Below are 15,472 nucleotides of genomic sequence, written 5' to 3' on the forward strand. Positions count from 1 at the left end.
TAAAGATGAAGGGTGTTAAGTGGGGTATTAAGGATGGATACCAAAGAACTACCAGTCAGGCTCTGGTGATTGTACTTTCATGCCTGAAGACTGAATAGCCATACTAGTGCCTGGTGATTCAATTTAATTTCATGTATTGAATTAAATTATTTAAATCATTATTTGTGTTTTATAGCAATAGAAAATTGACAAAAGTAATAAATTTGTCATCCTTAACCCTACTCATATAAAGATAAAAATCTATATAAATTTTAAAAATAAAATCAAAATAATTGAATTCTGGCAAATATGAAATCTGTGAGGGAGCATAAAATGAATGCTGAGGATAAGGATGAAGGAAGCAGTGAAGAAGTGAGGAATAAAGAAGGGGAGGTTATGAACTTGTTAGGGCAGTTCATAAACAGAGGCATGGCTTATTTGAGAAGCTTAGAAAAATAATCATAGGGAATTATTGAATAGCAATCTGCAAACATTTTATTTTGTTTTGTATCCTTTATAGTCCTCTAAAGCACTACAAGGTAAGACAGAGTTCTTAGTGGAATTGAAGCATGTAATATTTAATGGCTAGTGTTATAAGCCCAATCATGTATCCACCACAGGGAGTTAACCTAGTTTTATAAATCCACTAAGACTTATTTACAGAAACTGACAATCAGAAAAATTACTGCTCTTACTCATGAAGGTCTTTTAGTTTGTTTATTTTTTTTGAGACAATAGTTCATTATATATTTAATCTGTGCTTCAAACCTGGAATCTCATACTGGGATAATAGGCATGCACCATGATGGCCATATGTCTCTCTCATACTCTTCATAAGATTAAAAACCAGACATTATGAATACCTTAATGTTGTGTTAATCCATGACATTTTGCTTTCCATTAATATAGCATAGCTTTATTTCTATAGACGTGAGGATCCAGGAACTTTTAAGTTTCTGTAATCATTCAGAGGAAATTTTAATAAATTATATAAAGTTATATTAAAAATTTACAATTCTTTCCAAGTATTTCTATATATTCACTGATAAATGAAAGTCAGAATCCTATGTTCAAGGTGGTAAAAAGAAAAATTGCATGAAGATATTCTACATACATGTGTGTGTGAGTGTGTGTGTGTGTGTGTGTGTGTGTGTGTGTGTGTGTGTGAGAAAATAGACATTAAGGAGTGTGAGATATAGACAAAAGATTAAGCCACTATTATACTAAATTGATTATTACTTACATCTTTCCTCTTACCCACCAATGATCAAGGTTTTCCCAAGGGTATTAATCATATAATATTTCTAGGAATATGTGCAAACTAAAATGACGAAGCAAGTTTCCTAAGTTGTCCAAACATACCACCAGAACAGAAAGCAAAAAATGTATCTGTGAAAGACTTTGTGTAATGGGATCAGTAGAAATGAAAGACATGTCAAATTATACTGGCATTATTTGGTTTCCACAGTTCTAGTTGATGGCATTCACAGGGGGAAAATGTCCAGTGTGTCTAAGGATTACTCATTAAAAACTACATTCTTACAAGACAAAAAGTCCAAACCAAACCAAAACATGGGATTTTTAAATTTAATTTTTATTTTTGTATTTTGTTTTTAAGAGTTGGAGGGCAGAGATGGGAGAGTAGAAAAAAGAGAAAAGGAGAGGAGAAGGAAAGAGAGGAGGGGAAGCAAGGGGAAAAGAGGAGAAGAGAGGATGAAGTTAGATGTGTAGAGGGAAGGTAGGATCTTTGAGGAAACAGGCAAAGGGAAATGTAATCAAAATATATTGTATAGCAGAATTAAATAAAAAAGAAAGTTACAAAAAATAAAAACAAACTTTTTTTTTCAGATCTCCCAGTTCAGAGTTTCATGCCTTCACCAGCAAATGGAGAATCCAATCAATGTGACTGAATTTATTCTTTTGGGAATTACAAAGACTCCAGAGCTGAAAAAACTGTTCTCTGCTTTGTTTCTAATCATGTACATGGCCACAGTGTTGGGCAATGTACTCATTGTAATAACTATAACTAGAAACCACAGTCTGAGATCACCCATGTATTCCTTCCTCACTTCTCTGTCTCTCATAGATGTCACCTATTCATCTGTTACTACTCCCAAGTTGATTGTAGATGGCCTTTCTGAGAGAACAACCATCTCCTTTGAAGGCTGCATGACACAGCTCTTTGCAGACCATTTCTTCGGTGGTGCAGGGATCATCCTTCTCATTGTCATGGCCTACGACCGCTACATAGCCATCTGTAAGCCCCTACATTACATGACTATCATGACTCCTCGAGTATGCTCGTGGATGGTGGGTGGTGCTTGTGTAGGAGGATCCATGCATGCAACCATTCAGCTTCTCTTTATGTATCAAATACCATTCTGTGGCCCCAATGTCATTGACCATTTTATGTGTGACTTGTTTCCATTGCTGCAACTGGCCTGCATGGACACCCATATCCTGGGTCTCTTAGTCATTCTTAACAGTGGGGTAATGTGTATGACCATTTTCCTTATTCTCATGACTTCATATGTGGTCATCCTGTGCTCTCTGAAGTCTTGCAGCTCTGAAGGAAGGCGCAAAGCCCTCTCCACATGTAGTTCTCACTTCACAGTGGTTGTTCTGTTCTTTGCACCTTGTATCTTCTTGTACATGAGGCCTGTGGTCACTGACCCCATAGACAAGGCAATGGCTGTGTCTGCTGTCGTTATTGAGCCAATGTTAAATCCTTTGATCTACACCTTGAGGAATGTAGAGGTGAAAAATGAACTGAGAAAGTTGTGGAAGAAAAGGGTGCCTTAAGTGGCATAACCTGATATGGTAAGTACCAAATACTTCCTACAAACTGGGGGAGATCTACCTTTCAGAGTACTGTGATTCCACTTGGAATGTAGTAGTAAGAGATATCCCTTAAGTTTATGAACCTGTCCAAGATACCACAGTGGACAACCTATGCATGTCAGAGTCTAGTTCTAGACACAAACATAGTTTGTACTGCATCTTCCCCAGATGTCTCTAGTTATACATTTAAAAACTGCATTTGAACAATGTGAGCTCCTCCAAGTTTAGAGTAATTTCTTTTATGTTAGCTGGACAAATGTATTCCAAAAATTTGTTTGACTAATTGTGTGTGTTTTTCAAGATATATTCCTATTTGAAACCAAGAGAAAAATAACACTTAACTTTATCTGGTCATTGTCTTCATTTAATCTTTACTTTACTCCTATAGGCACATTTAGTCTGAGAATTTATGATCATGATTTATAATTTAGAAATGTTTCTGAGAGGCTGGGGAAATAATGTGCTAGCCATGAAAGCATAAGGACCTGATTTTTCCACAGAATGCCAGCAAATACCTGGGCAAAGTTTTTGTTCTTTTATTCCCAGAGCTGTTGGGGTAAAGAGAGGCCATGCAGATTCCTGCAACCTGCTGGTCAGGTAGCCTAGCCAAATTGTTGAGTTTTAGGTTAAGCAGAGACAGTCACTCTAAAATCTTTCACACACACACACACACACACACACACACACACACACACTTTTTTTTATATTGTCTTCTGTCTAACTGTAATTCTTGTCATAGCAGAAATTTTATTTGTCCTTTCATGCTAACATCACTCTGATTATTAACATTACCTAGTAACTTAATATGTACTCAATAAATATTTTAAAGGATATAAATAAAAATCAAACTTACCAGATTAAACATTTGTAAATAAACCTGAAGAACAAGGTAGAGAAGATGGGTACATAAAGCTCTTTGGGAGTTGAAATCCTTCTAATGTGAATGCTTCCAGGTGTACCTTTGGAAAAATCTGTTTAATAGAGTACTATTCTGATACAGAGGATGTCACAATATCACAATTCACATCTAGTTATGCCACTTTTTAAAGAAACAACTTGTATACTACCAGAATCAGGCACATCATATCCATTTGCCATTATGTAGAGATTGAAGTACCAGCCCTCAGCCCATATGCGGAGTCCTCTAAGAAATGATTTTAGGAGCAAGAGAAAAGTGAAAGATTTCTATAATAACTTCACATACACGGGCCAATGCTCTTCATTCTATATGCTTTTTATTCTCCTGCTCTTTGTTGCTTCTACATTCTACATTCTTATTCCCCTGTCTTCCTGCCATTATAAAATCCTTAGCATATATACATGCATTCATTAGCAACATGTTAGTAATCAAAAAGGTTACAAGGTCATATCTCAGGAACACAGGCATTTTTTGAAGATACAATAAAAGTCACATGTAGCAAAGACTTGGTCAGCTTAATTAGTGACTGACAGCAGCTGTAGGTTGTAAAAAGTTTTGGCTATCTCTTAAAGGGATAGTTACAAGGGCGATAAAAGGAAGAAACTGAACCAATGAGAGAGCTAAGGAAGAGGCAAAGAATATGTTTACTATTTTATGTGATTAATCATATAAACAGCTGGTCTACTGAGCCTAAAATCTTGCATTAAAAACTGATGTAGAAATAAATACAAAGTGTTAATTGTTTTTTGAATCCGAGTGGGGAGGTGCTGGTGGAGGAAGCTTAGGGCAACATAGGTGCTAAATTGTTCTCTTGAAGGACTAAGATTGACAAGGCCAGACACCTGCACTATCATTTCTAGTTTACTATAATTCTTTTGAAAAGTTTTTGTCCAACAAGACCAGGCACCTGCAACTCCATTCTGTGAAAGTTCCACATGGACACTATGCATGCTTGGCTGATTTGCCTTGTCAGTGGCTAAGGATGGAGAACAAGACTTCTAAATGTCTACAGTCCACATGGAAAATTAAACCTAGTTATGATGTATATTTTAGTATATTTCTATTCATCAAAATTATACAGTTAAATGAGAAATCATTTTTTTGATCATACACAATTATGTGTGCCCATAAGATTGAGATGTAATCATAAGATTACGTGTACACATTACATGGAAATTCATGATAAATGTGGGGATATCATAGTTGTTCTTAAGGAAGGAATGCAATTCTTGGGAAGAAACGAAGTGGCACATGAGAGAAATGCAGAAATGGAGCAACTGGTCATTTATAGTCAGTAACGGCCTTGCCAGGTGAGGCTTCCCATCAAAGAATCCTTTATTTGGTGGGTTGACATATGAACACCACTTATCACCTGCTGTATACTCTCAGGGGCCTAGACACAATTACATAGATAAGAACAGTTCTGACTATTCATACTGAAACTATGAATGATCTATTAGTTTTCAAAAATGTCTTATCCTGTGTATTCCTTAGATCTAGTGAATTAATAAAAATTAGTTAATTCACCAACCATACTATTTACCACTAGGAATATGTTCCTTATTTTTAATACTCTAACTTCTGAAACAAATTTTGATCTAAAACTTTCAAAAACAAAATAAAATAAAATTTAAAAACCTTTAAAATAAAATGTAACCCAGCAATACATCTCCTCGGCATATTCCCAAACGACTTGACATCTTACTCCATAGACACTTGCTCAGCCATACTCATTGCCACCCTATTCACAATAGCTGGAGGTGGGAACAGCTTAAATATCCTTCAACAGGTGAATGGATAATAAAAATGTGGTACATATACACAGTGGAATACTATTCAGTTATAAAATAACTCCTGTAAGAGGTATGGAAAAAAAGTGATTAGAAAAACACTTGAGAAATTTGCAGGTAAATAGATGGACCTAGAAGAGATTATATTGAATGACTTAACTCAGACCCAGAAAGATAAACACCACACATATTCCTCCATTTTGTAGTTCCTGGTTCCAAATCCTCTGATATGAGTATACAACATTGAGTAACCACAAAATGAGGAAAGTATAAAGGGACCATGCGGGTGAGTTGGGGAGAGGAATGTATACAGATAATAGGATTGGAGAAACTGAGCAACAGAAAGGAATTGGCAACTGGGGAGGAAAAAAGTGATAGCAATATAGAAGAAGGAGAGGTAAGAACAAATAGCACCACAGTGATTTGATAGAGTCTAAGGATTCATATCATGTTATATTAATATTTAACATTATACATAATATGTGTATGAATATATACATATATAACACAATATGTAATACATGCATATATGTGTGTATGTATGTATATCTAGATAGGTAGATATATGGATATAGAGATAATAGATAGAAAGATAGATAGATAGATAGGTAGATAGATAGATAGATAGAATATATGGCTATACCGAAGTTAAACCACTTGTGCTGACAATGTTCCCAAAAGGAATCATAAACTAACAAAAGCGCCAGTATCAGCCATGAGAAATCTTGTGAATGGTTGGTCATGGTAGCTGAAACAACTCCCAAAAGAAAATGATGTGAATCATTGATCTAGTCCTAGGTTATCTTTCAGAGATTGAGGGTGGTTCCCTTTCACTGAAGACATAACTCACTTAGGGCACAACTCTGATGCTTCAAGCTGCATCTGACCTCAAAGCTTCTTTCTTGAAGTACAACAACCATGATTCTAAAAAACTTGGTACTGACCTAGGTCTGCAAACACGTTACAGTTGTATAGCATGGTCCTCTTCTGGGACTCCTAACAGTGAAAAAAGGGGCTGTTTCCAACTCTTTTACTGGCTTTTGGGACTCTACTATTTATACCGGGTTGCTTTACCCAGCTTTAATGGATGGAGAGGTGCTTAGTCTTACTACAATTTGATATGTCATTCTTTACTGATATTCATGAGAAACCTGTCCTTTCCTAAACAGAAAAAAAAATCAGAAACGGAGGAGAAGTGAATTGGGGGTGAGAGCAGAGAGAGGTACGGGAGGTACTGGGAAGAAAGAGGGGAAATTGCAGCCAGGATGCAAAATAAATAAATAAATTTATAATTAAAAAAAAAACTATGCAAGCTGCTAAGAGAGTCAGACAATTAAACAGCCTCATCCAGATGCAAATATATAAGCCACAATTACAAGCATTGCAAAATATGCCTAAAGGTGCATGAAGTGACACTCATATACCTGTGGCCATACAAATTTAAGTAATGTTCTTCAAAATGTACGCAATAAAAGTAAGGACATTTAATGGTGAATGGGAGATCCTGAAAAGGCAACATCAAGGTGAATTCAATGAACCCTCAGTTTGTGAGGGTTTATTTTGCCTAAGAAAATGGTTTCCCTTCTTGAGTGGTAAATTTATCTTCACTTTTTCTCCTTCCATCATAGCTCTCTATACTTGTGGTGGTTTGAATGAGAATGGCCCCCATGGGCTCATATGCTTGAATACTTGGTCTTAGTTGGTGGAATTGTTCAGGAAGGATTACATGATGTGGGCTTTTTGGAGGAGGTGTGTCTCTAGGAGTAGGCTCTGAGGTTTCAAAAGCCTACTCTGCAATGTACTTGAATTCTCAGATAACTCAACGTAATGTAATATAAAACACAGATTATTCTTCTGTGTAAGATGAAACATGAGCTGCTTGCAATGGCTTGAGACTATAGTCCCAGCTACTTGGGAGGATGGAGCAGCATCACTATGAGTTTGAGGCTAGCCTGATAACAGTGAGATTTTGTTACAACAAACAAACAACAGAGAGAGAAAGAGAGAGAGAGACAGAGAGACAGAGACAGAGAGAGACAGAGAGAGAGAGAGAGAAAGACAGAGAGAAAGGAAGAAAGAAAGAAAGAAAGAAAGAAAGAAAGAAAGAAAGAAAGAAAGAAAGAAAGAAAGAAAGAAAGAAAGAAGGAAAGAAAGGAAGGAAGGAAGGAAGGGAGGAAGGAAAAAGCAAACCGAAATAATGGGGCATGGTCCATCAATTTCTGGAGACTCTGTAGTGTAGAGAAATCTTAAATTAGGCAGACAACAGGACAATGAAACAGCAGAAATTGGATTTAAATTTTATGTCTTCTTAGTTACAATATCCTGGGTAAGCAAAATAAACTAGACTAATATCCCAGTTGGAAAAAATATAATTTTATCATAAACTTACTGTGTAGTAAATATAGATGTGGCTTAAAAATAAACCATGAACAATGTATATTGTCTTTCAATACTGAATTTAGATAGTGAATGCTCTTTAAGTAAAGCTGGTCATGTACTATTAATTAACTTTGTAAAATAAATAAGTTGGTATTTCTAAATTCTCCTGAGAGTAAAAGTGAGAAATTCTCAGAGGATTATGAGGAGTTCACATAGTTCAAATTCTCAAGTGTTTTTCTAATCACTTTTTTTTCTATACCTCTTACATGAGTTAAGAGGAGAAGCAGTCTTCCTAAGGGCTCGTCTGAAAGCTGCTCCTAGGAAAGAACAGCCTGTCTGGGTGAGTTGTTAAATGTGAAGTTCTGTGGGACCAAGTCAAGACCAAGACTTAAGCCAGAGCATCCTGAGTTTGTGTTGCTCATATGTGTTCTTCCTGGAGTACAAGGCTTAAGTTCTCCATGTCTCATTTTTATATAACAAAATAAGAACAGTAAATTATGGGTAGTATTTTGCAGAATTTTGTAGTTCACTGTGTTATTCCCATTCCTCATGAGGAAAGTAAGATACAGTTCCCTATTTCTTAAACTTTTTCAGAGTTTGTGTTAATCCTAAAACCATGAATAGGAAAAGAAGATTAGAAAATTGCTATTGGAACATTCACAAAAGCAATAAACTTTCATTGGAAACAACTTCTAACCTGAGAATAGTGTATATTATTGGAGAGAATATTAAATACAGATGATAATATACAAAAGTATTTTTAATGTAGTCATTTACATATTTTATTTATCCAAAAATTTTCACATTTATATTTTTCTTAAAAAAATGTATAGTTTAATGGTGTATTAGTGAGTACATTGATACCAATGAAAGGATTTGATGAAATGTTCCCTTTTTCTTGAAGAGACAAAGAGGCAGCTTTATAAAAGAGCATGCTGAAACATCAGGACTTATGCATGGAAACATTTCTAGCATTATTTCTTCTTGACATTGACATACATGGAGTTTGTTCCTTATTAAGAGTATATTGCTTGGAAATGTACTGCCAACTGATATGTGTGTGTGTGTGTGTGTGTGTATTATATATATATATAATATATATGATTATATTATCTGTATAATACATATTATATAATCTACATATGTTACATTATATATATTATATATATCATATAGGTCTATGTATCATATAGATCTTGAATATATATATAATACAATTATATCCTATAAGCACACAACCATTTACATATGTATATGTATGTACACATTGCTGTATGAAAAGGAATTAATGAAAACACCATAATAATTGGAGGAAGATGCAGGTTCATGAAAGGAACCAAACTAAAGCTGCCTTTCTCCCCAAGGGTCATGATAATCTTACTTGATGAAATACAGAAAGTAACTGGAGTCTTGTTTTTCCACAATTATAATTTTTTTTTTTGAAGAGTTGTTTGTGTTTTGATGTAAGAGAAAGTAAGACAATTATTCTAGACTGGGAAGTTAGAATACAGTTTCCTAATTTTAGTGCTCATTTTTTCTTCTGGCTAAAAATCGTCTGGCATCATTAGAAGAGAATGGGGGCAGTGAGTAACTCAGATTTTACAGAGGAGAAAAACAATTGATTAGTGAAGGAGAAAAAATAGGTTTAAAAGGAAAAACTCTAGAGGGAGAGAGACAACCCTTGTAAGTACATGCGTTTCTTTGTTTCAGAAAATCCCATGTGGCATTCACATTAGAAATCTAATTATTTGTTACAAATACTGTCTCTTAACTATGTGGTGAAAAAAATTAACTAGTGAGTCTGCTGTGTATATATGTATATGTTAAGTATTTTATCAACAATCATGTTGTTAAGAAAACATAAAAGAACACATTTAATGAATAAAGCAGAGGCCAATGAATGATAGACAGATACACTATTCTCTTATTAGCTTGGTGGTTTTGAGTAGCAAGCCTAGATATGGCCATAGACAACATTCACTACTAACAGTCAAGAGGTCATGTCTTCTGTTTTCACAGTAAGTAGTGATAATGCAACTCTTCTAAAAATGTCAGCACAAGTTAAATAGCTTATATGACAACTGCCTTCCTCATACTTACTTTGTTCTGATGAGTGAACTTGTCTCCCTGTCACTCTCAAAGTGGCTCATCTGGTCAATTATCTTCATTTTAGAAAAAAATATTCAATGCTGTTTTGTGGTTAACCACATTTTATGAAATATGTTTGCTTTTCATTTCAACACAAGGCTACATTTGAAGACTACTAAGTAATACTGAACAGGCCACTCACATTCTCTGTCTTATTTTATCCACAAGAATACAAATAACACTAACAATGTCAACATAAGGATAAATGAATCTTGCACTTGGTAATTCCTAATGCAAATGTTTGCTGTATTGGTGGAGGTTTCTACACTAGATTGTCTCATTAAGTGACAATAGTTTCTTCTGTTGATACAAAGTTAAAACTTTGTAATAAGTTTTTTCTTGTAAAAACTCATGTTAATCAAATTTTGTAGAAACGTTTTTCACTGCTACCATCTTGTTCTAAGACACCATCTTCTTTCAACACTATTGTAATATATCTCAATTGGTCAGCTTCTCCTATCATCCATATCCTGTTCTCTGTACAGAACAGTTCATAAGGCAGTTAAGTCAGATTATATCGATCTCTTGTGTAAAATTTGGCAATGCTTAATGTGTCATATTTAATAAAATCATGCTCTATACAATGGTCTAAATCCCTGCAAGGTCTGCAACCTTGTCCTTGCTTACTCTGCCCAGGCCCATGCCCCACCCCCAGGTCATGGACTCTACTCAGTCTACAGGGATTTTCTTTGTGATCTTTCTATCTGAAGCCTTATTTTAGATGCCATCTTAGCTCCCTCTCCACTGTCTTTCATACAAGTTATGAGTTCCATCTTAATGGAGTTCTCTAACTACTGTATTGAACATAATTGTTTGCTTATAGCCCTGTATTTGGCTTATCTTGCCATATCATTTTCAAGGCAAGTACTATAAACAGATATGTTATATAATTCTATTTCTTATTTTCCTATCTCCTTTCTCTATGAAGAAAGGAAAAGGCTTGATTTGTACTTCCTTCCAGACTTTAAGCTCTCTACTACGTTCATTTACTAGAGATAATTAATAAATGTGTAGAAATGACCTTATAAATTAACTACTGAATAAATCTTAACACCATATTACATATAGATAACTATTATCATGTGCATGTGCACACACACAGGGAAGCATATACCCCATCTACAAACTGATATAATTTACTTAAGAAATCATTTCATACTCATTGATAAGTATGCATATCCTAGCTAAGAATTGATAGGAATTAAATTGAGAGATTCAAAAACAGTTTTTCAGTGGTATATATATTTGACTTCAAATAAGACGTTGAGGTTAATTCTAATTTCTTTTCATAAAATAGATGAAATAGTGTATTTCTTCTGCATACAATGCAACAAAATAATTCATATTACTTAAATCTTTTCTTCTTATCTGAAAACTATAAAATAAGTTTCTCATCAATTTTGCTACTACGATTCTTTTTTTCCAGGCTAACCCAGCACTTCTAAGCTTCCCAGCATCATGAGAGAAATGAGAGAAAACAGAATGAATGTGACTGAATTCATCCTCATGGGACTGACACAGAATCCTCGGCTGCAGAGGGTTCTACTTTTGGTTTTACTCATCACCTACATCATCACTGTCACAGGAAACCTGCTCATTGTGTGTACCATAGTCTGTAGCCAGACTTTAAACTCCCCAATGTACTTCTTCCTTGCTTTTTTATCTCTGATAGATGCATGCTATTCTTCCTGCACAATCCCTAAAATGATGGCAGATTTGCTATTAGGGACAAAAACCATCTCATTCAATGGCTGCATGGTACAACTTTTTGTTGAACATTTCTTAGGAGCTTCAGAGATTGTCCTCCTTGTGGTTATGGCCTATGATCGCTATGTGGCCATCTGTAGACCTCTGCACTATGTGACCAGGATGAACCACCACACTTGCTGTCTCCTAGTGGGAATGTGTTGGATAGTGGGTTTTCTACATTCCTTTGGGCAGATACTTGTTACCCTCTGGATTCCTTTCTGTGGCCCCAATGTCTTGGATCACTTCTTTTGTGACTTCTTCCCCCTGCTACAACTGGCCTGTGCTGACACTTTCCTCCTTGGTCTCCTAGTTGCTGCCAATGGTGGTGTAATTCCCGTGATCACCTTCACGATGCTTCTGGTGTCCTATGTGGTCATTCTGTGCTCCTTGAGGAAACACAGCTCTGCAGGGAGGAAAAAGGCTCTCTCTACCTGTGGCTCCCACATCACAGTCGTAGTAATGTTTTTTGTGCCATGCATTTTTATGTATATGCGACCGGTGACAAACTTTCCCATGGATAAAGCAATAGCAGTGTTTTATATTATTGTCACACCCATGTTAAATCCGGTTATCTACACAGTAAGGAATGCAGAGGTAAAAAATGCCATTAAAATGTTATTAAAAAGAATGCAATTTTGAATAATAAATGACATATTATGACTATTTTTTTCTTCCCACATCTATTGCAGTTTTGTATTTCATCACAATAGTCCCCTTTATACATGAGTGATAAATTTCAAGGCTTTCAGAGGATGCCAGAATCCATTATTATGATGTTACGTACGCTTATTTCTATATACATTGGTGACTAAGTTCTATTATAAATTAAGCACACTACAAAATTAACAAATATTAATGATATAAGTATAACAAGATATTATAATACAATTTTGTACTTTGGAGATATTAAGTAAAATAAAGATTACTTGAAAAAAATGGTCACTGTGATACCATGATGATGAATGTTGTAACCTCAATACCTATTAAATGTTGAGGTTGAATGGAGGATATAATAGGGATATGCTGGGTCAATGGATCATTATTGTCCTAGAAATGGCCTGATGGGATGATGTGAGGTTTTTGCAGACATCTCTGTGACCCTCACACCATGCAGAGAGATGATCCATGGGAGATAAGAAGGCAGTTTGGTTCAAAGCAACTTAGTAGCTGGTGTTGTTTCATATTTTGGAGTCTGACCTCAAGTAGTTTATTTTAGACATGTTTAAACATAGCACAACTTGGTGAAAAATGTATTCTGGTAATAATTAATTCAGCCCCATGCTCCTAACAAAGCAAACATAAATCTCTTTGAGAAACAATGTAAGCTAAATACAGATTATACATGACCTCACTGAAACTCTTTGTAAAGTCCATAAAGATCAGATCTATACATTGAATAAGAAAAATAAATTTACAGTAAGGGTTGGGGGAGGATTCAGTGCGAGAATAGTTTCTAGCTACAGATATATAGAAAAGGTCACCAGGCTAGTAAACACATCTGCTCCTAGCCTTCTGGGCAGATAATAGGTATAGCATCTCTTCCTTTGAATGAACAACCCCACATGCTTAACATTCCAGGTTCCCATAGTACTCCTTGTTTAGCATAAAGACCTCAATCCCTCCTATAAGGTTTCCTTATGATACAAAGAATGTCATGCAAGTTAAAATTAATGATTTTTTATTTTTGAAATTTTATATTTATTATTTTGCATGACTAGCTTTTGCCATAAAGAAAACAAACTCCATATGGAATATTTTCAATGCCCAACATCTTCTCTGAAGAAGATTATATTGCCATCTGTGGGACCAGCCTCCAGGTAGCTCAGGGCTCAAAAGGAATCCACAGCATCAGCATATGCTAAGACTTTTCTATCTGAAAGGTTTAAGGAAAAAACACTGACACACTCCTTGATAATTTCCTTCTTTATTTTTTCATTCTCTTCTGTTCATGTCTTTCTACAGCTTATATACCCCAACAAACTTTTTTAGGCAATACAGGAGTCACAAAGATGTTACATTCCATTTTTAAATGAATGATTATAGGTAAAAACATATTTTTATATCCCATACATGATTAAAAACAGTCATCCTGACAACCCACAGATAATATATCTAAGTAACTTGTCACAGATTAATAGATCATGAGCAAGCAAGGAGTATAATTTTCTCAGACAACCCTTTTGTTAATAGGCTACAAATTGCAGTTACAAAGAAAGAATCAATCATTTTATTATCTATCTTGAAAGGTAATCTTATAAGGAGTCACAAACCTAAACTTTTATACATAAAAAACAGCCAGTCAGCTGAACTTTAAATAATCAGGGTGCATACCCATATCAGAAAATTTATGTCAGGAATGGGTGCAAGGAATTACCAAGTGGACTCTTTTGTGTTTACATCCCTAGCCTAATGAATCAGACAGCTCAGCTATGTGTCCTTGTGAACTTCAGATTGTTTTTGTGGGATTCTTTATCGTAAAAACCATTAACAAGTCATCTTGTGTAACCTGAAGTTATTTTGAGGTTTTGTTTCAGCTAATGGTTTACAACAAAACCTGTGACTGCATCTCTTCAGTATCAGAGTCAGCTTGGCTCCTGGAGACCCAACTCTTTTCTTAATCATTAACCTGAGCTATGACCTAAAGAAGCTCCTTATGTGAAACTTGTAGGTCGTTGCTGTAAAACATATCCTTGTATTTATTTTTATTCATCAAAATTCTGTATAAGCTATCATTATTATTATCAATTAGTACAGTTTAGGGAGGAATTATCTTCATGACAATCCACAGACAAAAATACCCAGTAAAATGGGATATTTCCATGAGATAAACACACTACATCCCAGGCAATAGGGATCTCCCCAAACTCATTAGCACCATGCTAAGCACCAGAGAAAGATAGCCACAGCAAACATGTAAAGGCACAGCAGAAGTTAAAGATATGCTAGGGTCTGTAGTCCTGTGGCCTTGCCTAAATGAGATTCACTCATCAGTTTCCTTCTGGTGGACTGATACCTTGAACTTCAATTGCCACCTTCTGCTCCTCTAACATGGCTACTGGAATATCCTCCCATTTTGTTTATTCAATGAACCACGTCAATCTCCCTCTAGGCAGAGCATACTGCAGATCTTAAACATCTGAAGATGACTAGAAGAGGAATAGACTAGAATAATTAATCATCCAAATGACTCCCAAATTAATAAGAAAACTCCATAAGGAGTTATTTTGTACAAAATTTTTGACTGATTTTGTAAAGTAACTAGCCACCTCTTCTGCAGAGGATAACAGTAGCACAGAATGACTAATAACACTGAGAACCATTCCACACACCTTGAGGTGTGATGATACTTGTTTCCAGAACATCTCTGAGCCATTAAAAAACAGAGGAGTATGTAGTTGATAGCTGTTTCAGCTTTGACCTGGAAGAACTACCCCCAGTAAGGTTTCCTATAACTGTCATGCCTACCTATGGCCTGCCCCTGAGGTGGGGCCAAGATGGGAGCCCTTAAGACCTGAGATCTGGATGTGCCAGCTCTCTTGGTTCCTGATGCTCCTGGATGCTGGATGGTAGAACAAGCAGAGTTGTAGCTAGAGTTTTCCTGCCTGGCCCACAGTCAGGACAAATCTCTGTCACTCGCCAGTCCCACAGCCGCTCAGACCCAACCAAG

At 35.7% G+C, this 15,472-nt stretch overlaps 2 protein-coding genes across 2 annotated transcripts; both read left to right on the top strand.

The window, feature by feature from the left end:
* Nucleotides 1-1,863: 1,863 nt before the first annotated feature.
* Nucleotides 1,864-2,781, top strand: LOC131908300 (olfactory receptor 4C6-like). Its single transcript, XM_059259350.1, has one exon. The coding sequence runs from the start codon at nucleotides 1,864-1,866 to the stop codon at nucleotides 2,779-2,781; it is 918 nt and encodes a 305-aa protein (XP_059115333.1).
* An 8,742-nt stretch (nucleotides 2,782-11,523) lies between these two features.
* Nucleotides 11,524-12,444, top strand: LOC131908301 (olfactory receptor 4C3D-like). The gene has a single exon (XM_059259351.1). The coding sequence runs from the start codon at nucleotides 11,524-11,526 to the stop codon at nucleotides 12,442-12,444; it is 921 nt and encodes a 306-aa protein (XP_059115334.1).
* Nucleotides 12,445-15,472: the final 3,028 nt, after the last annotated feature.

This window comes from Peromyscus eremicus, chromosome 4, assembly GCF_949786415.1.
Source record: "Peromyscus eremicus chromosome 4, PerEre_H2_v1, whole genome shotgun sequence".
Lineage (NCBI taxonomy): Eukaryota > Metazoa > Chordata > Mammalia > Rodentia > Cricetidae > Peromyscus > Peromyscus eremicus.

Bases quoted from the DNA above. Each gene is read 5' to 3' on its own strand.
- LOC131908300 (XM_059259350.1), top strand. From the start codon at position 1,864: ATGGAGAATCCAATCAATGTGACTGAATTTATTCTTTTGGGAATTACA.
- LOC131908301 (XM_059259351.1), top strand. From the start codon at position 11,524: ATGAGAGAAAACAGAATGAATGTGACTGAATTCATCCTCATGGGACTG.